The 25,419-nt window shown below is 37.2% G+C and overlaps 2 protein-coding genes across 13 annotated transcripts in view; both read right to left on the reverse strand.

Moving 5' to 3' along the window:
* Positions 1-12,773, reverse strand: part of LOC122066189 (pentatricopeptide repeat-containing protein At2g06000-like) — a 13,745-nt gene extending 972 nt beyond the window's left edge. For 4 of the 12 annotated variants that reach the window (XM_042630015.1, XM_042630014.1, XM_042630016.1 and 1 more), the window contains exon 1: positions 10,551-12,773. In XM_042630015.1, coding sequence (XP_042485949.1) covers positions 10,692-12,320 — 1,629 coding nt within the window. In that variant the 5' untranslated portion in view covers positions 12,321-12,773 and the 3' untranslated portion in view covers positions 10,551-10,691. Of the gene's footprint in view, positions 1-10,043 lie in introns of all 12 variants that reach the window. The other 8 variants (XM_042630009.1, XM_042630006.1, XM_042630008.1 and 5 more) reach the window with 5 other exon arrangements.
* A 3,809-nt stretch (positions 12,774-16,582) lies between these two features.
* Positions 16,583-19,826, reverse strand: LOC122066186 (glycosyl hydrolase 5 family protein-like). The gene is made up of 4 exons (XM_042630002.1): positions 19,320-19,826; positions 18,058-18,305; positions 17,384-17,907; positions 16,583-17,127 (listed from the first exon to the last, which is right to left on the reverse strand). Exons 1-4 carry the CDS (start codon positions 19,722-19,724, stop codon positions 16,667-16,669), a joined length of 1,638 nt encoding a protein of 545 aa, XP_042485936.1. The 5' UTR covers positions 19,725-19,826; the 3' UTR covers positions 16,583-16,666.
* Positions 19,827-25,419: the final 5,593 nt, after the last annotated feature.

The following is a 25,419-nucleotide window of genomic DNA, read 5'->3' on the forward strand; positions in this document are numbered from 1 at the left end:
GGCAAGAAAAAAAAAAAGAAGCAGTCAAGGTTCATTGACAGAAAAGTGGGAACAAAAAGAGAATTTTGATTTCAAAGCTTGAAAACCTGGAAAGATGCAGGTTGTGGCAAGAGTGAAAATAAAATAGAAAGGGATATTAATTTTAATGCTGAAATAAAGCATTCAGATTTTAAAGAAAACCACATGTTCAGATTCAAGGTAACTAAAGATAATGGTAATTGAACAATGATTTGACCAATTCTCTGAGTTGGAGCCTGACAAGTGATTCCACAACAAAAAATTATACATAATGCATAATGAAAGAAATCCCAATCGGAAACTGACCTATAGCTTGAAATCTGATCAAAGAAACCCAAAATTGAACACATAAACAGCAATAAGTATTGCAGCCAGCAAAATAGAATCCTCTAAAATATCAAATGACTTAATCGAGTAACCAAAACCAAATCTAAACCTGCACCGTCTCATACGCCATATGTTTACATTTACAGGCACCCAACTATTCCACTCTAATATAACTTTCATATAAAAGAACAACTTCAAACATCCTAAGACTTATGTAAATAACTTCTATCCATTACATCTTTCCGGTTCTACTTAAGACTTCCCAAATACAAAAGACCAACCCAGTTATAACATTTTTTTTATTCAACTAATGAACCAAGCCTTGCTGACTCAGAAAACTGGATTTGCCAGAAACAACAATGTATCCTAATGAAGAGTAATTTATAGACTTACTGTAAATAGTGAAATAGGATTTACCAAATAGTAAATCACAGTTTACCAAAAACAGTACAATTTTTTTATTACTAAAATAGTAAAAACTGAGTTGAATAAGAACCGTACAAGGGCCAATTACAACAACTGTGCTCTTACATAACAGTACCTTGGCTGATTTCTTGCAATTACCCTTTGATACACTTACATAATAGTAAACTACTTTCCAAACTTAGTGGAGATACCATCATACAACTGAACTATGATGGATGCAATAACATGAGTAAAAGAGATGCAAGGTACTTTGTTCCTTGGCATTCTTTGACCACAAAGCCAGTAACACAACGAGTACAAGAAGGGTATGTCGAAAGTTCAATATTGAACTCTTTCCTTCATGGGATGATTGGTGCAAGAGCATATAGGTTTCTCAATCCCCAAGCCCTAACAGGCTGAAAAGAAGTATCTCCATGAATAGAGATAGGACAAAAGAGAAGGTAACCAGCTGGGATATGAGACATTTTTACACACAGTAATGGGAAAGGATTTTTCTAGAAAATGTAATTTCCAGTGAACATGACCGAAAAACTCAGACAATCAGATGCCATAACTTAAGTTAGGCAATTGTGCTAGTGCACCACATTAGATCAGAAGACTTAATTATATTTTTACCAACTTTCAAGATGAAAGAACTGGCCACAATAGTAGGAAACCAATTTCTATACATATAGGTTTTGGAGTTGATACAACACAAAATCAGATTTTAAATGAAGAAATCCTTATTTTCTGGCAAGAGTTCTTTGCTGGCTGTGCTGTTGACCTTATAATTGCTGCTATTTACTACTGGTTGCCAGTTGCCACTACTATTACTCTTCTCCAATAGTGGCTGTTGGATAGAATTCATCATCTCACAGCAAGATACTTGCAGTTTATGAATTTTGGGAGATGATTCCTTCAGTTTTTTTTTAATAGAATATTTCTTCAGCTTGTGGTTAATCTTTAATAGACTAGATTAGAGCAAATGATCAGAAATTTTGTTCTTGACATGTGATATTGGAGTTCACTAGCAGAAAAGTGATGCAGTTCAAAAGAACAAGAAGCCCAAAAACAAACCAGGTGACAAACTGGACCAAGAATTGGCTAATATGTTTAATTTCAAGTGTCCAATGTGTTATATGGGACATGAGCTTCAAATTTTTGGGTTTACCGATGTAATGTGCCAATTCTATAAGTGCAAATATTAGGGTCTCAAGTCCTATGCGGGATAAGTAGTTTGTTTTTGTTTTGTTAAAGTTCTACAATTGTAACTATTTTGAAGAGTGCCAAGTTGGACTGGTGAGATACTACTGGTCAAGTTCTAGGTGGGGAGCTCAGTTCATATGTTCCATCTTCTATCTTCTTCTTATCTTTTCCCCATCAGTTCATATCATTGATAACAGTACTCTCCCGTAGCTTAAACCTTGTGGCAGCACCACTTTTTGCCTGGTTTCTGGTATTCTTTTTAGTTACTATCTTGCACAACACTTGCTATTATGTTTGCGCTTCTTTTCTGATTCCTTTCTCTAGTTTCAATTTTGGTTCTAGTTGCTAATTTGTGAGTTATTTACTGCTGTTCTCTAGTTTCTAATTCTGTTTTGGTAGTTACTATTTTCTATATTCACTTTCCATGTTGGTTCTTTAGTCACTAAATTCATATACTCACTTTCTTTTTTGGTTTCTCTTGCTATTCTATGTTCTAGTTGCTGTTACACTTACGTTTCCAAATCTGCTTCCAATTTTCCAGGAAGTTACTATTTCAGTAATCTTCTAATATGTTCAAATCCATGGTTCAAACTTAAAGAGTTTATTCTCCTTCCCTGTTAGCTCACTTGACCAGAAATTTGGCCACATCGGACTTGTCTTTTCACTGTTTAATTAAATCTCAGTTGCTGGCTTTGGTTCATATAATCCCCTACAATTCTGAAGTTACATGAGGTTTTCTAACCCTAATCCTTAGGTGATTAGAACACCCCATTAAAAAGTTTCATCAAATTCTGAATTTATTCAAGAGTATTTGAATCTGATTCTTCATTTAAGTGACACTAAATATTGATAATTAATCATTGATGATTGGATTGAATCGTCTAGAAGACCAGCTACCCAATTTACTCACCTTTTTCTATTCTTTCTTTTTTCCTTTTTCCTCCTGAGTTACTTTAGCATAGCAATAACCAAATGAGATCTGGTAACAGTATAATTTGTCCACCCATTGTGAATGGACAATAATGCGTTGTGACAGTAACAATCAATCATCCATTAGTTCTTATTATCACATTGGCTCCAAGTTTTGTTGAGATCTGACTGTTAAAGTTCATGTAATAAGGGTACTTTGGGTACTGGGATATATTATGTTGTACTGTCTTTTACTTTTACCTTGCTAGCTGTCTTAGCTCCTTATATTAGTATGGAATAGTAGGTATGTAATCTCCCTTTTTCTTATTGACTAAGTGAATCAATATAGGTGAGAGTAGTTCAATACTCTCACACATCATTCTTCTTCCTCCTCTTCTTCAACCATCTACCCACAACTTCTTTCTTGTTCCATTGTTCTTTTGCAACCTTTAGATTTTAAATTGGTAACAAAGCCCACGATTTTGGTTTGAAAGTCGTGCTACAAGTTCTTTGCTTCCATTTCCTCTATTTGGAATGTTACACAAGGTTCCAAGGAAGAGACTACTATAAGAAAAGTTCGAAGAAGTCATGAGATGAGATTGGATGAAGATCAAAGAAACACCAAAAGGAGGTCTCATGTGAAGAAATAGATGATTGAAGCCCACACCGACAAAGAGGAGTTTTTCCCCATTACCGCCAGCCTTGTCTTGGAGTGGATCCCTCTCTCTCATCTGGCTACTGATGAGGCTGGGTTGGGGTGCATTTGGATCGCCTAAGGCCCCTTACCATTCCCCTTTGCCCTTGGTTCTTGAAGAGAAGGGCTGCAGACCCACAAGGCCACAACAACTACTTGGACTGGGCTCATTCTGTGAAACATTTCCTGCGGAGTAGGGGAAAGCTAGGGTATGTTACAAGCATCATTCGAGCTCTTAACCCAAGTGACCCAATGTATCCAAAATAAGAGACCGAGGACTCCACTTTATGACTCTGCGGATCTTCTCTATGAAATCCAAGATTGGGAGGAGATTTATGAGAAAAAAGACTACCAAAGATATTTGGGATAGCGTTTCCAAAACTTTTGATCAGGTGAGTGACTTGGCTAAGGTTTATCAACTCCTCCAGAAGATCTTTACAATGAAGTAGGGAGATAAAACCATTTCTGAATATTATAATATTGTCATTAATCTCTAGGAAGAGAATGATCACTATAGGGACCTCCAAATATCCAATTTAGAGGATAAAGCTAAGGTTACCAAACACTAGAGAAGGAGTGTGTCTTTATTCTTCTTGTTGGCTTGAACCCAGATGAACCGATCCGTATCTAAATCTTGGGCTGGCCTCCTCTTCCCTCTTTAGATGAAGTATGTAGCTACTTGTAAAGTGAGGGGACTTGAAGAGTGGCTATGGAACCTGTATCCTCCCTTGAGCAGTCTGCTCTTTCTTCTAGCTCCCACAAAGATTGGTGTGGTGGAGGCAGAGGCCAAAGGCCACCTAGTGGGGACGACAAAGATAGGTTTCGATGTGAATACTGTGCAAAACCTAGGCACATTAGAGAGGGGTGTTGGGTACTTCATGGCCATCCTCCTAGTATGCATGGCAGACGTACTAGTATATGTGGTGGCCAAAAAGGGGAAGCTAGAGCACATATTGTAATAGTTGAGACTGACCCTATGGGGGTATTCACCTAGCATGCAAGTAGAACATAGTTCCATTACCAGGGAGGATACTGCAGCATTTCGCAGAGTTATGTCACAACTAGCAACTCTTCTCCATTTATAGTGTTAAGACACTTAGACCCTTCGCCTTTAGCTTTGCAGGTCTCCACATTTGCTCCTTCCATGGCCCCTTCTTAGGTTATTGACTCTAGCGCTACTGATCATATAACTAGTACGTCCTGATATTATGAATTATACTCTATTTGTTTTGATAGGGGGGCGCTTGATCCAATAGTAAGGTACGAATGTTGCGACTTGGTGGTCAAGCAGTCGAAACAGCCTCTCGACATTCTCAGGGTAAGGCTGCATAGTTTTCGCCCCCCATACCTCGCACATACGGGAGCCTCATGCACTAGGTATGTCATTTTTTTAACTTTATTTGCTATGGTAGGGGTAAGGTTAGGGTCACTGATGACTCCATTTCCTCCATTTCAGGAAAGGGCAATATTCATGTTACTTCTTCCATTTCCCTTGTGATGCAGATACAGTTGCATTTGCTTGGTTGGACTAGCATGATCGGCTTTGGAAGCCAAGAGCAAAGCGAAACCAATCCAACCCAAGGTTTTGGTCCAACAAGGGTTGAAAATAGAATCAGTAATTACTTGTCTTTTATTTTATGCCTTTTATTTTCCAAACTTGAACGCAAGAGTAAGGATTCCTTTCCTTTTACATTAGTTTCTTTTTATGGTTGTTTTATAGTTTAGGCTAGATACTCTTTTAGTTGAGTTTCTAATTTCATGTCTCTATTTTCCTTAATAGGCTGTAACCGATGGACAAGTTAGAGTGATTTAATTATTGAATGAGAATTGGTTGGATTTGTGCTCTGTGTGAGTGTGTGATTCCCTTCCTCCCCCCTGCTACTCTGGTTTTTCCTTCTTCCCTAAGGCCCTCCATCACCTTGACTCTATTCTTCATGTCTCTAACTTTTCCATTAATCTTTTATCTTTGAGTTACTTAACCAAATCCTTGAATTGTTGTGTCACTTTGCTTCCTTCTCATTGTCTTTTTTATGATTTGATGACGAAGATGATTAATGGTAGTGGACATGAGGAGAAATGACTCTACCTTCTTGAACCTCGCCCACCTTTTTTGCCCACAACTCAATCCTATGTATGTGTATGTAGTGACAACAATATTGTGGATTCTGTAATGCTTTGGTATCAACATTTAGGCCATCCCTCTTTTGCTATATGAGGAAACAATTACCTTTGTTTTCTTTTTCCCATGTTTTCAATGTGAACCATGTACATATATTTGTCAAAAATTGTCATTTTTCTTATCCTTATCATGGTAATAGATCTATAGTTCCTTTTCATATTGTGCATGCTGATGTTTAGGACCCTCTTCTACTACATCTTTATTTGGCTATCGCTATTTTGTTTCATTTGTTGATGATTGTTCTCATACTACTTAAACTTCTCTAATGAAACATAAGAGTGATGCCCATGATGCATTCAAAGTTTTTTTTATCAAATGAGTTGTACTCAATTTGATACCAAAATTAAAATTGTTCTTTCTGATAAATGGGGGAGTACACATATGATGAAGTCCAGAAATTTTTTTTATACCAATAATGGCATCATAAGACAGCTAATGGATGATGCCATTATTGGTATGGATGTCTTTAAGACTTTTTGGTCTGATGCGCTTCTTTCTGTTGTCTTCTTAATCAACCGCATGCCCATAGAACTCCTTGGTTCCAAAACTCCCTTGGAAACCTTGTTTCCTCAGGTTTCTGCTTTCTCTCTTCCCTCCAAAGTGTTTGTGTGCTTGTTATGTCCATGTTAATAAATCTAATCGGACTAAACTTAACCCCAACGCTTTTAAATGTCTTTTTCTTGGGTATCCCCCCTACCAAAGGCTATAAGTGTTACCATCTCTCTTCCAGAAGACGACTTCTCTCCGAAGATATCTTCTTTGAATTTGTACCTTTCTTTGCTTTCTCATCAACATCCTCTTCAAGGGAGAATAGTGAGAGTGAAAAGACTACTGATGTCACCCCATTTCTTCCACCCTTGCCTATTCCTCATTTTATGCCCTACATTAGGAAAAACAAAGATGTAGATGTTGATACTGAATTATTGATGATCTTTCGAGTGTTGGTTCTATTAACGAGGAGTTACTTGTGTACAAAAGAAGGGGAAAGAAGACTTGCCAAGAGTCCTCTTTGGATCCACATCCTGAGATCCACCTTCCTCAATCAGGTAACCTTCCTTCTCTTCCTTTTGAATTAGATCTTCCTATTGCTATTAAAAAGGGAAAGAGAGTTTACACTTATCCTATAGCCCAGTTTATTTCCTGTGATGCTCTCTCTCTCCCCCTACAGGTGTATTTTTAGTGCTTCCCTTTTCTCAATTTCCATTCCTAAGAATGTCATTGAGGCTATGTTTGGCCCAAAGTGGATGCAGGACATGCCTAAGGAAATGATGACACTTGAGAAGAATTGTATTTAGAAACTGGGTGATCTTCCCAGGGGGGAGAGTTCCAGACTTCCAGTTAGATGTAGATGGGTGTACATAATCAAGTACCGATCAGATGGTGCTGTTGAGAAATAAAAGGCAAGGTTGGTGGCCATAGGGTACATCTAGGTTGATGTGATTGACTATGAAGAGACATTTGCTCCTGTGGCTAAGCACAATTCGATAAGATATCTCTTATCATTTCATTGGCAACTAATAGATTGGTCATTGTATCAGTTGGATGTGAAGAATGCTTTCATCCATAGTGACTTAGAAGAGGAAGTGTACAAACAAACTCCACCTGGCTTTAAGTTCCTTTCAACTAAAGGGAAAGTTTATCTCCTAAAAAAGGCACCATGTGGTCTCAAACAGTCCTTGAAGGCTAGGTTTGAGAGGCTTAGACAGGCTATAATAAAGAATGTGTCTTCCAATAGTCAAACTGACCACACCTTATTTGCCCGACGAGGTAATGGTATCATCATAACCCTTATTGTCTATGTTGATGACATTTTGGTGACTGGAGACGACATGGCTGAGATAGTTAGGTTGCAAAACCTACTTGACCCAACAGTTTGGGATTAAAGATCTAGGACCCTTGAAATATTTCTTAGGGATTGAAGTATCAAGATCTAAGAAGGGAATAAATCTATGTCAAATGAAGCTTGTGTTGGACTTGATATAAGAACTAGGGATGTAGGGTTGCAAACAAACAAACTCTCCTCCTGAGCAAAATCATAAGCTAGGAAAAGACTATGGTCCTTCCCTTGTTGATGCAGGGAAAGATCAAAGGCTAGTGGGGAAGCTGATTTATCTCTCTTTGACTTGCTCAAACATCACCTATGCAATTGGGGTGGTGAGTTAGTTCATACATGCTCCTAAGAGTAGGCACTTAGATGTTGTATTCTCATCCACGAATACTTGAATTCCACCTCAGGAAAGTGGCTAATATATGCCAAGCACAACAATTTGAAGATAGAGGCTATACTGATGTTGATTAGGTTGGTTCAATTTTTTACAGATGATCTACATCTGACTATTGTACATTTTTGGGTGATAAACAAGTCACATGGAGTAAAAAGCATCCAGTTGTGGCTCGATCAAGTGAGGAGGCAGAATTTAGGGGTATGGCTCATGGAGTATGTGAACTCCTATGGCTAAGAAGGATGGTCCAAGAATTGGGGATTCATACTAAGGCACTTATGCATTTTATTGTTATAACAAGGTTGCCATAAGTATAGCTCACAACCTTGTGCAACATGAGCGGGCGAAGTATATTGAGGTGGACCGGCAATTCATCAAAGAGAAGATTGATTCTGGATGCATATGCATTCCATCATCACAAAAGAGCTCATCCATCATCAGTTCAGTGCCTGTGAAAGCTAGGAATGCATGGCATTTAATTCTCTAGCTTGAGAGGGGGAGTGTTAGAGTTAGTGTAATAAGGGTACTAGGATACATTATGTTATTGTCCTCCCATCATAGTAAACTACAAAACTGATGGACTTTCTTGTGGGACTAGTCCAACCATTGCACATAATCGTCACCCCATATCTCTCCCACTTCCCCTTCAAGCACCCATTTCTATGGAGGCAAATACACATTCATCACCATGTTTCAGTGGACCCCTTGACCATTGGGCCAGCCTTAGTCACCATACCTAACACAGTCTGATAATAGGGCCTTATAGTGGCCTGTGCTAGGATATTGTGGAATAACAACCACTTAGACACTACATCTCCAACCATCCCCTTCACATCACTCCATATGTGATTCAATTTATCCTTCACATGGCCTTTTTTCCTGTAGATGCCGGGATCCCACTATAGTACAGGGTCCTATTGTGGTGGTACCGAAGGTGGAGTTAGCGTCGTACTCTATGATCTCTTAAGGGGAAACTAAGTCTACCTCCTCCCTTGTGGTTGTGGTTGTGGTTGTGGTTGTGTTGATCCATTACCACTACCACCTGCTTTAGATGGATTAGCTCGTCCCCTAGACTATCATTGTCTATCCTGTTCATGAAAACTGGCTTTGGTCCTCACCTGTGCCTACCGAAAATTGCTAGCCTCTGCCTTTGTCTCCACATCCATCGACACATAAATAGGGTCATCATTATCACCCCTGTAATCATCATCCCCTGTCCTAGCTGATGGCTAGATCTGCCTCCTAAAATTCCACCTCATCTTCTCCTTTTCTGCCTCCCTCCAAGTCCCTCTCCTCATGTGCGTAGCTATGACCCTAGAAATATTCACAGGAACCATCGGGCATGTGGCCACATCTTTGGCATTCCTAGACAAATGTTGTTTTAGTCTTGTAGCCCCACCACCCATCATCTACTTTCCACAATAATTACACTTCTTTTTTCTCGTCACCATCAATTGTCACTCCATGCTTCCACACTGTCTCCCCTGTCGTAATCTCCTCCCCGTGCAAACTTTATCTCACCATCGTACAACATGAAGAAAACAAGCAATCGTTAATGGAGACCACTAAAACAACTATCTAGCTACATATTCTTTTTCCGCTAGCCCTTCTATTTTCTTCTTAACTAAAAGTAAAAAAAAAAGGCCTAATACAATAAAAGCATAATAAGCCTCATATGCACTTCACAACACATTGAAATTACTTCGATCATTTCCAAACCAAAACATAATATTTTTTCCCTATTTTTTAAAATTTTAAATATTTTCATAACTTTGGGGCAAAAAAAATTACCAGTCATAAAAAAAGTTCTGACTCTGTAGATTGGCTAACATTGTCTAACATATTTATAACTAAGCCCCATCCAGTTTATACTAATCCTAATTTTTTCACATTTTTGTTGCAGGAAAATCCATTTTTGAAACTAAAAAAATAAATTATTTTTATGTATACACAGAAAAAAATTTCCGACACCATGAGGTTGTAGATTGGCTTTCAGTATTTGACATATAAAATTCCATCATCAATCATCGGGTATTTATCAATTTTTTTTGCAAATAATCACTTTTGGGAAAAGTTCATTCACCTGGAACTGTTGAATATGGCCAAATCTTCACCAATATGCAGAGCAACCGATCTCTTTGGAGTGATGTGGCAACCCCCAACAGCATATTCCAGCAGTTCGATGGGGTGAGGTGGATAAAATCCAAGCAAATGAGGTGTTTTCTTCTTCTCCCAGGCAAAAGAACTGACACTGACGAGTTATGGTCATGTTGAAATTCACAAAAATTTGGCGAAATTACGCAGAGAATTAGAACCATGGGTAAGATACACAAACCAGAACCCAGTCAACTCCACTGTCAGCCAACTATAAATCATATGCCATTGAATGTTAGACCACTTCCAACAAAGTTTGAATTAATGGATGTACCCAACAAACTACTGACAAATGAAAAAAATTCTGAAGTAAACATGTTAACTTAATGAACAAAAAAAGATACACATGCATAAAAGATAAACATCAATCTGACAAGAACCAAGAATAAAATAAAAATAAAAATGGAAAAAAAAATTATACATATGAAGTACTTACTCTGTTATAAATCAAGTCTATGATTACATCCACAAACTGAAGTACTTCATATGTAACGATGCAAGGACCTTCAGGCAACCATTGAGCTCATCAACTTGAGCTCAACTTCAGGTTCAGGGACATTTTAGCTCAATCTCTCTACTAAACAGCAACTGGAATCTCTATTTGGCCAAGGCTTTTCGTTGAAGATGATAAATCCAACCCTGAGTTCTTCTCCAGCACAGTAAGAACAATCTGATTTGCTTCGTTAGGCATGCCAGCCTTCAAAAGGCGAGATACCAAAGAATTGACAGTAATGGTATCCGGGATGCAACCAGTAGTTAACATCTTATGGAAAATACTGATCGCTTCATTCATTCTCCCTTTCATACAATGCCCAATGATTAGAATAGTAAATGTCAATTTATCTGGGTTGCATTTTTTCTCCTCCATTTCTGTCACAATCAAATTGGCCTCATCTACATTGCCGGCCTTACAGAAACCATCAACCACAGGGTTGTACATAAACGGCTGGGGAATAATATTCTTCCACTCCAACTGCCTCATAAATTCACAAGCTTCATTTAGCCTATTCTCTTTACAAAAAGCATTGATGAGAATAGCAAAAGTATATTCATTCGGAGAAAGATTTCGTCTGCACATTTCATGCCAAAGCTTGAAACCCTGATCGACCTGACCACTTCGGCAGTAACCATCAATCAAGGAACTAAATGTAACCACATCAGGATGATATCCCTGAATAAGCATCTTCTCATATATGGTCAGTGCTGACCCCATATCACTAGACTTACCAAAGCCATCAATAAGAACATTGTAAGTAATCAAATTTGGTTTTACACCAGAAAAAACCATCTCGTCAAAAAGATTAGAAGCTTCTTCCATCCGTCCCAACTTGCAGTAACCTGATATGACTGATGTGTAAGTCACAACATCTGGTGAAAAATCGTGCTTGGACTGAATTTCTTTTAACAACCCATGCCCTCTATCGACTTCACTAGCCCTAGACAATCCGTTAATAAGTGTGTTATAGGTAACAACATCAGGACAGCATCCAAAATTGCCCATGTCATTAAAAAACTCAAATCCCTTATCTACTTCTCCTAATCTGCAGAAGCCTCTGATTAAAATATTAAAAGTACAAGTATCTGGACAGAAACCGGACTTCAGAAGCTCTCTAAAGAGACAAACAGCCTCATCCACCCGATTACTTTTTACCAAGTGATTCAATAGTTTATTGCATAAGAATGGATTCACACTTCTTCCACTGCCTTGAGCTTGAGAAAGCAAATCTTTGGAAATACTGAACTTACCCACTTGTGCACATGAAGATACAAAAAACCCCAATATGAAGCTATCAGGCAAATGCCCATCGATTCTCAAACAATCAAAAACCAATTTTGCTGAATCATGGAGTCCCACTTGACTGAGAGACTTCACTAGAAAATTATAAGTTTTGACAGAATGATGAAGCTCCAACTTCACTCTACTAAATTCAAACAATTTCAAAGCCAACTTCGGATTGTTCAAGCGTTTAATGGCCTCATAAGCAATTGAAGGATTCAAGACCTTACTGAAATAATAAAAGCAAGAATCCAGAGACGATGAGTGCACACAAAGAGCACATACAACCTTTATGATCCAAGCATCACGTTGATTCTCCGATATGGGTTTAGGGTAAGGACCTCTAAAAGCATGATCGTGAAACCAGACGATGGGTATGTCAGAAGCTCGAAATCTTAATCGAGTGCTGAAGAACAAGAGAAAGGTCATCCGGAATGAGAGCCCATTACTCGAACGACTCAAATTTCTGCAACCAATGTTTTGGAGAATCCTTCTCTTTCACTACCCTGATTTAAAATCAAATTTTCGTTAACAATCTGCAACGATGACAATATCGAGAGCTCCAAAGAGAGTAGCATTGTTCACTTAGAAATGCCCAGGCAGAAACTCAACAATTAGCTCTGAGAAAGAAGATTTTCCTCTTGTTTCTATCAAACGGAAAGCAGATGGAAAGGAGACGAAGAGAGAGAAAACCGAACCTGCTGATTGCAGCTCCTCTTGGAGCCACGCTGGTTATACCGTTTCGATTGGCCGATCACCGGAAGATTACGAGAAGAGGGGGTTTGCAGGAGACAGCATATACTCAAAAAGTCACGACTGCTCTCTCTCTCTCTCTCTCTCTCTCTCTCTCTCTCATACCGGCTAGAGGAGAGAGTGAGTGAAGATGGGGGATCCGTATAATAGGGCTAAAAATTGTAATATAAAAAGATTCTAATACTGCCAATCCAGAAGTATACACACTAAGATAAGAGGATATATACCCCTTGATTGAGATATTTTATCTTTGATTAATTTAAACCAATGGTTAGATTGTTCTCTGCAGTTATTGATGATCTGATGTTTAGACTTCAGACTTGAACATCCTTCTCCTTTGCCAAATGGGAGTGGAGCATGCTGGGTGAATTGCCTATATGGATGCTGAAAGAATGATTATTATTATTATTATTTTTTTTAATATAAGGATAGAGATAGAAACATATATCAATCATTGTGTCCTATAATGTTTTTCCATTTATTGTCTTTTTTTTCCTAGGCATCCAAATAAAATTCACGAAAATTTTTAAGAGAAAAACTTATATAATAATTGTAATGGGTTCTTTGAACCATTTGATTTACGCAATCAAATGCATCCTAAGGGTATTAAATCAACAACCAAGTAATGTCATGCTGGATAAAACTAAAACTTTAACTTTGTAAACAAGAAACTCATAGGTCTTGAGTTTACCTAAAAACATAAAGGTCTTCTTCTTCTACTTATGTTAGGTTTTACCAAATTTCGTTTGTCATATAACAATATAGGGCAATAAAACTTAATTATAACGGGATAGTTGAGTTGGCAAGGGACCTTCGCCTAAGGAAACATATAGTTCTCAGTTTGACTCATTTTACCTCCTTGGAATCACTCACACAAAGGTGTTTAGTGCTCTTCACTACCTAAAAAAAACTTAAAATATTCAAAATGTAAAACATTTGATGTGGCCAATTCACAACATTCATTAGATATCTAAATGAAAGAAATTGCCACATCGCCTTCAGGTAAGGTATCATCTGGCTTATTGAGCTGGCTAACTAATTTGAACAATTGGCTTGAAGGATCACATGTATCATCAGCCAAGCACTTGCAAGCATTAGTGACAAACTGACACTGGTATTGCTAGTCTATTATCCAAGCATGCGATGCCAATAGTTGACAAGTGCATTACAGAATCTGATATCTTCTCCCATTTGGAAGTAGTGTCATTACAGTTTCTCCCAAGCTTGGGTGGTTGACCAAATCCATCAGCTTGTAAGCATAATGATGTTCCATTCAGCAGCAGTCTTTTCAGTTGTGTAGTCCCAGGCTTGGCTTTTGTCACAGAGACCTAGCTTCAATGTTTGTGTTTCTAATTGTTCTAGGACATAAAGGCCAGTCGATGGATGGAAGATTACCAAATAATACTCTAATCCAGATCCTGGACCTGCATTGGACAACAATATGGGTTTATCCTATAAACTACTTGCCAAATGGCAGGCTTGGATGAATGTAGTGGATACATTTGACAATGGGCCAATGCCTATTTTCTAGAAAAAATTAAGCTCAAAACTGGTAAGAAAAGGATAAAACTGGGTTTGGTAGTTATTCAGTTCTAGAAATGACGTTTCGTATTAAAAATAAAATTTTCAATTTCTTTGCCAAAATGTTATTTTAAAACAAAAAAAAATGGTGTTTGGTGAACCTATTTCAGGATCGATTACCCTAGTTTATTTTTTTTCTTGGGTATTTGGAATGAAACCAAAATGACGGAACAAAGTTTCATTGTCCCATCATTTGGTGTTTCTAGCATTCTCCCCTCTCTCCCCCGCTTTTCATAAAAAAAAAAAAAAAAAAAAATTATAATATATATAAATAAAAAAAAATAAAAAAAATAAAAAATAAAATATCAAAAAACATCAAGTTGCCGTTTTTTTTGTTCCCATAGAACGAAAAAACGTCATAAACATTTTTCTGAATGACTACCAAACACAGCCTAAGCCTTCCCAGCCCCAAGATTGGACTGGGCTGGGCTAGGATTGGAATATAAAACCTAAGAATGGATTAAGATTGGACTAGCCTAGCCCACTTGGCTTAAGTGGCACTTCTTAATAATGATTTGAAAATATAAAATAAAAGAAAGTTTCTTTCACTATAGTGAAGGGCTTACTCATGAATCTAAGATCATTATAACTCTTTCGCTATATGTTGAAAAGAGAGTGGTGAAAGAGAGTCAAAAAAGGGAGAAAATGGATCCTTAGAGCACAATGCATCAATCAAAAGAAAGAAAGGGTAGACACACCAAGGACCATCAAAGGAGAGAAATGGATAGGGATGAAAGGGAAGACAAAAGTACTGAGAGGGGAAGGATGATCACCCCAATAATAAAGGATAGGGGAGAAAAGAATGGAGGCTGGGATCATCAATTTTGAATGTGCCTCCTAGTTTCATATTAGTAGACATAAATTGGGATGCTCAAATGAGATCGATATTTTGATTTAACTGATCATGTTATCTATCTGCTGATGGCCATGCCTTGAGGCTCTAAGGGTGGGAAGGAGATTATTACATTTCGGGGCATGTGATTATTGATAGCAGGATTTTTTTTTTCAAGACAAAACAATAAATGAAGCCTTAATGTATGAAAAAGAGAGAAAGAAAGATGGATATACCTAGAAAGCTCTTAAGATGCTGAAACGAACGAAGTTAGAATTTTTCTCTTTAATATCAGCCAAAGAGGTTGGATAGTCCCAGGACTATATATGAAAGGCTTTACTACACAAGGGAGAGGGGAAGGGGTACCATAAGGCACAAGGTGAAGATAAGAGAGTCAAACCCGTGACTTCTTAAGAACTTGCACTCTACCAGCAAGGCACAAACCAACTTCACTAGCAGTTGTCTTTAAGGGGTTACAAAATAGGCTGGCTGGTGAGTTGAATACCATATAAATCTTAATACATGTATTAATAATAAACTATTTATATTATTATTATTAAGGGAGTCAATTATTTGATTTTCTTATCAAAAAGATTTAAAATTTTTAATTTTTTTTTTTGTTTTGTTTTAAATCAACATCAAATAATTTTTTCATAACCTCATAATCGAAATTGATCCAAATCAATTCGTTTCTTCAATTCCTATTCGAAAATCAGTTTCAATTGGTTTGAATGCGGTCTTAGCAATTCAATTTAAATTCAGTTAAAATAGAAATAACATGACGAAAAAAAAAATTAAGAAAGAAATAAAAACCTCATGATGATAGTCACAATTAAATTTACATCCACCTCCCCTCGCGTTTGCTCTTATTACATCCACCCCTTGCGTTTCGTTTATTACAAATAAACCCATCCAAGCTAACACCGTGAAAGAGGTGTTAGTTTTCGAAGTGAAAATGACTATTTTATCCTTGTAGCCATGGAAGAGACTTTAAGGATGAATCAGGGATTTCAGAGCTAAAACTGCTTCTGCATCGCTTGATTGTGAGAGAAGAAGAGCAGCGAGTACGAAGAGAGGAGATAAGCAAGAAATATCTTTGAAGGAGAAGAAGGCCCATGGAAAATGTGATGATGTTGCAGGAGTGTGTCGTTTGCTTGATGAAATCCAGAGAGGAATGCTTGGGCGATTGCTTCCTGGTGTAATCATGGATTTTATCTTCACTGCGTCGATGCTTGGCTCTATGAGAATCAACCATGGTCATAACAGTCCCTGTTAATTCTTCTCTGTTTCTACTCCTTGATTCTTCCTCTTTCGCTCTCAAAAATACAATTTCTGTGGAGAATAGGGAAAGTTTCTTAGCAGTGTAATGATCTTTTTATTGATCTGATTGATTTTGTAATAGTTTTCTTTAAATTTCACAGTGTTAGCTTGGGTGGATTTATTTGTAATAAACGATATGCGAGGGGAGTAGATGTAATAAGAGCAAATGCAAGGGGAGGTGGATGTAAATTTCCCTAAGAATTATTTTCCAAAAACACAACAAAGGGCTTGAACTTAAAATCCTTGATAAAACTTTTACAATCATCTTCTATTCCCTAAAATCTCAAGGTTAGGTTTGATGTCTATGAGGTAAGGAATCATTTGGGCTTCTTGAGCTAGTAACTAATTTAAACCATTGGCTTGAAGGATCGCATGTATTATCAGTCAAGCACTTGCATGTATTAGTTATAATGGTATTGCTAGAGTCTATATCCAAGCATACAGCGCCATTAATTGACAAGTGCATTCCGGAATCTGATATCTTCTCCCATTTGGAAGTAGTTTCAGTGCAGTTTCTCCCAAGTTTGGCTGGTTGACCTAATACATCAGCTTGTAAGCATAATGATGTTTCAGGATTGGCTGGTTGACCTAATCCATTGAGCAGCAAAGTCTTCTCAGTTGTGTAGTCCCAGGCTTGGCTTTTGTCACAGGGGCCTAGCTTCAATGTTTGTGTCTCTGATTGTTCTAGGACACAAAGGCCCGTTGATGGATGGTACATTACCAAATAATTCACGGGTCCTGCTCCTGGATCTGCATTGGGCAACAAAAATATCAGTTTCCTTGGTGCCATGATTTCAGTCATGAACATATCAGGAAGAACATTAATCTGGATCAGGTCCTCGTACTAGAATAATTCTCGTATGTTGTTTGATTTACACTTGGACTCCACTCAAAATAAAAATCAATTAAAAGAAGAGAGAGAGATTAAGTGAAATCCAAGTGTGGATCAAATATCGTACGAGAATCATTTTCATACGAAGACCTGATCCATACTCTAAGAACATACCTTGAAAGATATATTGGAGGCCTGATGTAATCTTATTCTTCAAGCTTAGATTCCGAGGCTGATCATAGTTTTCATCCAACATACTATAAATCTCACCATGATTCACTATCCCTTCTCTCAGGTAATAACTACCTCCAAGTGTCCAGATAGCCCAATCCCAATCCAAATCAGCTGCAATACTAAAGAAGCAACTAAAATACTTATTATCACCAACATTCACTCCTGTTTGGGCCACCCCAAACTCACTAACAAACAATGGAAACCCTTGTTGTAATAGAAATCCTCCTCCTCTTTTCATTTTATCCCTAGTTGTAATTGCACAAGCTTTGTTTGAATTGTAAGTCCAAGCAGGACCATCAGAGAATGAGTACCAGTGAAGCTCAAATACTAACTTATCTTGAAAACTTACTACAGGTTTCTTGCCTCCAAGGAAAGCTAAGTCATTGTCTGAGTTTAACCCGGAAAGTATGACGAGAACGTTCGGATTTGCCGCGTTCACTGCATTAGCTCCTTTCTGCATGTAACTGATGAAGAAAGAATGAAAAATAAAATTCTAGGTTTAGAACGCATTCTGAAACTCAATTCTTCTCAATTTTCTTGTTTTAGTATACATTCTAGACTCAGAATTTCCAAAAATGCATACCAAACATAGTCTTTAGTTTTTAGGTACATACTTGTACCAATCGTTGACATTTTGTCTGTTTCCTCGGAGCTCATTCCTTAGGCTCATGCCGACTACTGCTGGTACGTTGTTGAACAAAGTAGCCATTCGGGTCAAGCCTTTAATCCACACGTCCGGGTCGAAGTATGGGTCGTTAAAGAAGCCATTGCCATCATTTCTACTGCAACACCAGCCGGGCTTGGTTATGTGGTTGTCCAGAATAACCATCACCTTGTACTTCCCAAGCCGGTTCACCACTTCCTGAGAAGGTTGGATTCCAAAGTGATATCAACTAGAACTGTTTATAAGAACTGGCCGCTCTTGTACGGTCTGGACTGTTTCTGGTTTATATCCTGCAACTGCCGCAACACTGCAGTGACCATCCAGGCACACACCCCAAGGGTTTCCTAGCCGCAGATGTTCACTGCATCAGTGTGGTGGCTGGCTGGCTGCAGAAGATGCAGAGGCAAATATATTTATAAAATTGGTTGATCCTCATTAAGGAGGAAAGAATGCTGCCGGGCTGCATAGTGCAGGCCAGCGCCTCGCTGTGTCTATTTCTCTGCTCCCTCATACGAAATGACATATATTCTACCTAGTGTGGGAAGAGAGAGAGAGATGCTAATATAGCTACATGGATAGATAATGATTTACCCCCTAGTACGGAAAGGCATTTATGAAAGCAAAAGTATACATGTAACACAACGGACTAAACTTTCCTACTCCCTCCTATGAAATGAAATGGGGTATATGCTCCCATTCCCTATTGTGGGGAGAGAGAGAGATAGGGAAACGCTAGCATGCGTTACACAGTTAGATAATTATTTACCCACTAATATGGAGAGGCATTTATGAAAGCAAAGAATGTTCAAAATTTTCCTGCTACCTGTAATTACAGGCGGCAAAATGGAATTTCGTTCAGATAGATGGGGTATTTGGAAAACGGAGAGGATTCTTTGAAAAGCAACAGGGCCAATGAAGCACACACAGAAGCATCAATAGGGGTGAGATTTCTGCCTTCATGAGGGGCGGGTTGTCATTTTGACCCTCCTTCGTGTCTGGCAGCAAGGGCTATGCTGTTTTTCAGGTTTATTTTTTCCTTTTGAAAGGCACTAACTTGAAAGGGATGTTTGCAAACCCAGAGGATAGGAGGGAAATGTTCCATTTCAGCACATGAGATTACAGGTAGCAGGAAATTTCAGGAAATTTTTTTTCCAAAAATGTATGAAAAAGAGAGAGAGAGAAAGATGGATCTATATCTATATACATATATACCTTGTAAGCACTTAAGATGCTTAAATGAACCAAGGAAGGATTTTTCTCTGCAATCCCAGCAAGGGCATCATGAAGATTAAGACTCTGGAACATCTGCTGAACAGTGATTGTGCTATAAGATTCATTGACAACCATGTACAGCGGCCAAGTTAGCCGAACACAGTTGAATCCCATCGATGCGATCCGTTGCACAATGCCGTCTACCGGCTGCTTGTTCAGGCCCTCCGGCACCAAGGGTTCAAGGTGTGATGGCCAATTCACGCATGTCAACTTTACTCTGATATTGTCTTCACCAACTATCCAACGTGATTTGGTGTGTAGCCAAGCTGTAACAGGTTGAAGTAAAAGAACATTGGGAGATAGAACAAGAGAAGATAAAAATAGTGAGAGAAAGAGCTTCTTCATAATTGAAATCTTAGTATGTACTTGTGAGAGCTCAAGTGATGTCTCTCACATACTTATATTGTAGGAAACAAGTAGATAAGGAATGAGGTGACTCTTACCAATATTGTGACTCACTATATGAACATTTAGATAACAATTTAAGGGATTTTAAACAAATAAAAATAAGTTACAAAGAGGGTAGAGAGTCCCTATTAATTCTGAAATAGTGATATCTTAATTATCATCTTGAATGCTACCTACGGTTGGCAACAACTCAGGCACATACCCCAAGGAATTTCCAGCCATCAGATGCATGTTGAGCACATTGGCTAGCTAGAGATGATCTCTATATTTCCATCCATGATAAGAAAAAGCTGGCAAAGTCTCTGAACCATATATGTAAGGCTTTAATTGCCCCCATGACACTTCAACTACACCGAGGGAGGTTGAATTAAATGCATTCACCAAAGCAAAAAAATATTATGCTCATGGGTCCATGGGAAAAGCCTATTGGGGTCTTTTTATTTTGGGTGTATACCTTTTGGGGTCTTACTTTTTCTAGACTTGGGTTTTGTGTTTCCTCTTTGGCAAAGGAGCTACTTCCTTTTGTAGAATATTTTTTTGCTTTTTGTGGATGAATGAAATTTGCCGAAAGGATTTGCATAATCCAAAGTCTACAAAAAATAAGACCCCAACCAATTGCTTGTGCAGTTTTCTTCAAATGGATGCATATCAAGCTGGCTGGTGAGATGGCTGCCATATAATTTTTAGGAGTAAAGGACCTTGTCAGCTTAGCGTTCTTCACTCTCAAACACAGCTGGGCATGAGAAATGCTAGTCTGGCTAGGGTTGTGTTGCCCTAATTTTTGTTACATATCTAATATACTATTCATTATTAAGGGTATCAAATTTTCACTTTGTTTACCAAAAAGAACAATCGTATGGTTTCGATTCAAGATACATCTACAAACAAAAATTGAACCATATTCATAACCACAAAATCTAAACAGATCCAAATCAGTTCGGTTTATTCAGTTCTATTAGAATTTTGAGAGCTCAAGTGATGTACTCTCACATAGTTATAAGACAGGAGACAAGTAGCTAGAGGAATGGGGTGACTTACCGAGATTGTGACTCACACAATATGAACAGCTTGATAAGAATTTAAGAGATATTTGTGTAAATCTTTTTTTTTTTTTTTTTTGGTAGAAATATTTGTGTAAACCCATGTTGGTGATGATAAAGATTGGATTTTAAACGGATACACATAATGTATAAATAGGGATTCATTTACATATTATTCCCTAATTAAGACATGATTTATTTACTATTATTCCTAAGGGATGTGTGCCCGGCCAGTTCCACCTAAGGGTGTCAATTGGTATGGTATTTGGTATGTTTTTGATATGGTACAGTGGACCAAGAGTAGATATCAAAACCATGCTGTTTCGGCTAGGTATGACTTTAGTACAGTTTTTATTCTGTATGAATACGGTTTTGGAACAATATTTTTGCTTTTTCATGTATATAACGTCGATCATATGGTATTTCAATATAGTATTCGATATAGCTGTACTATCTCCTTCGATATGATAATTTAGATATCAGTGTTTGGAACTATACTGAATTGACACCTTTGGTGTCACCCACTCTCCGCCCTATATGGCAAAGTCATTTGTGTACAGTCCTTTGATTTATGCATTATGCATGATGCTAACTTGTCAAAACCTGGCGGAATGTTCAACCCTATTGATTTTCCTAATTAAAAGATGGAGACACGTTATAGCCTCCCCCAAAAAAGAAAATTGAATCACTTACAATGCAATTAATGGAAACATTCCAAAAATACTTGTTAGTATTATCTAATAATTTAATTAATTCCACCTAATTTTTTTTTTTTTAGTAACAAACAAATTTGCTAATGGTGATTTACATGTGTACAACCATTAGTTTCAGATTTACAAAGCCTAAGAAGCAAAGGAATGAAATATGCCCAATCTATCAAATACATGATAAATATATAGGGCCGTTCGTGTCAGGGCATCTGCAACACTATTTAGAGCCCTAAATACCTTATTGTACGTTACCTAATTATTCTCCCTACCATACATTATCAGAGAAAATTGGAAAGTCTGACGACTATATATGGGAAGGCTTTAATTGCTCCATGAGACTTTAGCTACACCAAGCGAGGAGGAAGGGGTGCCATAAGGCACGAGGTGAAGACAAGAGAGTTGAATTGTGCCTTCCTAGGAGTTAGCACTCTATTGGCACCTGTAAGTTGGCACCAACCAACTGCTAGCACAGTTGTCTTTGAAGGGATAAACATTAAATTGGCTGGTGAAATAAATACCATAAAAGAATGTACGTCCAAACACATGGGGAAGTGAAGCTGAGGCATGAGTATCTTTCTACAGCTTGGTTCAACTTCCTCATGTATCTGGGCATACGCTAGGATGTGAATTTGAAATCGAAATTGTTCACTGAAATCAAATCGAACCATTTACATCGAAACCGTGAAACTGTTTATTAAATAGTTCAGTTTTAGTTTTAAAATTAAAACTGCGATTCGATTTTGGTTTTTAAACTTTAAAGCATTGCTGAACCATTTAAATAAACTGTTAAAGTGATTCACATATACATAGTAAATTTAAGTTATTCAATGTTAAGTTTACATACATTTCAATAAAAAAATTAAGTTTACATCAAACAACTATTAAAAAAAAAAATATAATAATAAAAAATTCAATTCAATGTTACAATTTACATCCATTTCACTAAAACTTTTAAAGGTGAAGAAGCTGTTTGAATGAATAATTAGAAAACATAAGAAAACCATTTAAACCGAAACTGTTTGTAAATGGTTTCGGTTTTGGTATATGAAATAGTCTAGTAAATGATTCGATTTTGGTTTTACCTAAAAAATCTTACATCAAACCGAGTCAAACTATCTACACCGAAACTGAACAAATTAACACCCTTAGCATACGTGACACTATTGGGTAACGTTCTTTCTCCCTAATTCTACTACTTATTATTAATGGTGTCAATTGTTTGATTTGTTTACCAAAAAGGAAAAAAATTGTACAGTTTCGATTCAAGATACAATATCTACGAACCAAAATAAAATCAAAATCGAATAACATTTATAACCTCAAATCAAAACCGATCCAAATCAGTTGGGTTTCTGTTTCTATTTGATTTTTTTTGTATTCCACTTCTATCAGTTTGTATACAGCATTAGATTCTCAGTAATTCAGTTTAAATTCGATTAAAATAGGAAAAAAAAATCAAAACGAACAAAGTTGGGAAGAAAATTACAACCACATCAAGATAGTAAGGTAGACTTCCACAATGTCAAACCTAATACCTTTCATTGTAGCTTATTTCTTGCCCCATGTTGTTGATGAATTACTTTCATGACCCCCTTCCTCCCACCAAAAAAAGAGAAAAAAAAAAAAAAAAAAAAAAAAAAACCTCCTTTTTGTACAACTAAATAAAGAAACTCATAGTAGATAATTTCACACAACCCAAAAAAGACATGACTAGGGGGTTTCATATGATTTAGATTCAGTTCAACTCAGTCAATACCGTTTACATTTTATTATTTAATTCGATTTTATTCAAATTAACATTTTTAATGCTAAAACTGACTAAAATAAAATATAATCCAAAATAAAAATCGAACCATTTTTTTTTTATTTAATTTGATTCAATTTTAAATAACCGGTTTCGATTTCAATTTCAGATTGACACCCTTATAATTCTCTATTCATTGTATTAGCTCAATCTAGAACAGATAACAGATAGTGCAGAGTCCTGGGATTATATGTGGCAAAGGTACATATTAGGTTGAGCGGTGAGATGGGTGCCAAATAGTTCTTACTTATTAAATCATATGACATTCTGAAAGTACTACTTATTGTTCCCTAATTGCTCGATTAATTCTTTGTAAGATTAAAAACCAATTTTTACCAAAAAAAGATTAAAAACCAATTGAGGGTATAAATGAATTAATTGGTTCGGTTTCGATTTGGTTCAAAATATGAAAGGTAGAAACCAAAAATCAGGAATTAATAAACGGTTTTATCGGTTTCCGTTTTGGTTTTGTTGTCCATTCAAGTTACCAATTTCGGTTTAATTAGGAATGAACCTGTACAAGGTGAAGAGTCCCAGGAATATACATGAATGAAATCATGCCTAACCAGGTTTTGATCCATATCAATTGTGGAATGTAGATGATAAATTCCAATGAATTTGGGCAAGATAAAATAAAATTATCCATGAGGACCTTTGGTATTAGAAGTGTAAGTTTGGCCTTGCTGGCCTGAACCTACTGTGCACCAGAACAAGGCATGATTCTGACCCTGAAGGTGGATTATGGCTGAAAATCTCTGATTCTGAGTCACGATTGAGAGGCCTCGGGTTGAGCCCAAGCCAATCTTACCTTGATTTTAACCTTGATTTTTATATAAACTCTTATTCATGTAATGACCATTATGGATACGAACCTCACTTCTTCACAGTTTTCAAGTATCAATTTTAAATGATCAAAGTGGAGTCTTTTTAAGGACATCTTCCCTCTTCCTTCTTCGTCAACTATTCTAAGGATTTGGTGGGCCAACCCTGCCCAATCTAGCACAATTAGGGTCAATCAGAACTGGGTTGGGTTTGGGCGGAGGTAAAAGGACTTTAAGGTGGACTGGAGCTTGGAAAAAAAAAAAAAGTTAAATAAATAAATAAATATCACAAATCCTGCCGAACCTGATTCTGTTTCACCTCTTTTTGGTATTGCTGCCTTGCTGGTCTCAAATCTAAATAAAGGAGAGTTGGAGAATATTGTTGGAAACTCCTTGGCTAAACCCTTTAACATATTTCTATTGTGGAAATATCTTGAAGTATTTAAAGAGGTTAACTGACGAGAATGATTAAAATTAGCATGGGAAAAAGATCCCTACCTGGTTGTATGTCCTTATCCCAGGTAGAGGGTGTGGTAAAAAGACCACCTTGCCCCTCGATTGGATGGTTGTGTGCCTACCCTAGTTGGAGCCAGTGTTGGCACAGTATCCATGTAATCAGATAGCGATCCCGAGCCATATTAACATTTAAAAAAATTCATTATAAGACAATGACTTGACCAGTTTTAAGTAATTTTCTTCTAACTTTTTTACAATTTCTTTTTAAGCATTGTAGAGTTTATTTTTGTGACTGAACAATGATATAGAATTTTTCATTTTGGTAAATAACAATCAATTTAGAAGAGGAACATGATAATTAAATTGAAAATTTTTGAAAAAAAATTAATATATTGACAATGGAGGAAGTGGGGCCGTGGGGTATACTAAAAAAAAATAATTAACATTACCGCCGGTAAAAGCAAATAATTAGAAAAGAATACTTTTCAAAGGCAGTATATAAACCGTCAGAAAAGAACCAACATTTGTATTTTTTTATATATATTAAAGGAAAGAAAAAAAAAGCTACCTGCCCATATGCCCCGACACATGGTTTGTGAAAAGACTATCCTACCCCCAGTGGTCGGTGCCTCATCATGCTAGTGCAGTAATCATACAACCGGGCATATATAAAATACCATTAGAGGAATATTACTATTTACTACTGCCAAAGGGACCCCACACCAGCAAACCCAAAATCCTACACCACACGGACCGGTTGAAATTATGTTAATAGTCCATCAGATATCTAGGGAAAGGGAT

This window comes from Macadamia integrifolia, unplaced genomic scaffold (assembly GCF_013358625.1).
Source record: "Macadamia integrifolia cultivar HAES 741 unplaced genomic scaffold, SCU_Mint_v3 scaffold2284, whole genome shotgun sequence".
Classification (NCBI taxonomy): domain Eukaryota; kingdom Viridiplantae; phylum Streptophyta; class Magnoliopsida; order Proteales; family Proteaceae; genus Macadamia; species Macadamia integrifolia.

Excerpts from the sequence above, each read along its gene's own strand:
- LOC122066186 (XM_042630002.1), bottom strand. The coding sequence starts at position 19,724 with ATGAAGAAGCTCTTTCTCTCACTATTTTTATCTTCTCTTGTTCTATCT. Across the intron at positions 18,306-19,319 it reads GCATCTTAAGTGCTTACAAG|GAAGTGGTGAACCGGCTTGG; the intron begins GTATATATGTAT and ends CAACCTTCTCAG. Across the intron at positions 17,128-17,383 it reads CCTCCAATATATCTTTCAAG|ATCCAGGAGCAGGACCCGTG; the intron begins GTATGTTCTTAG and ends TGCCCAATGCAG.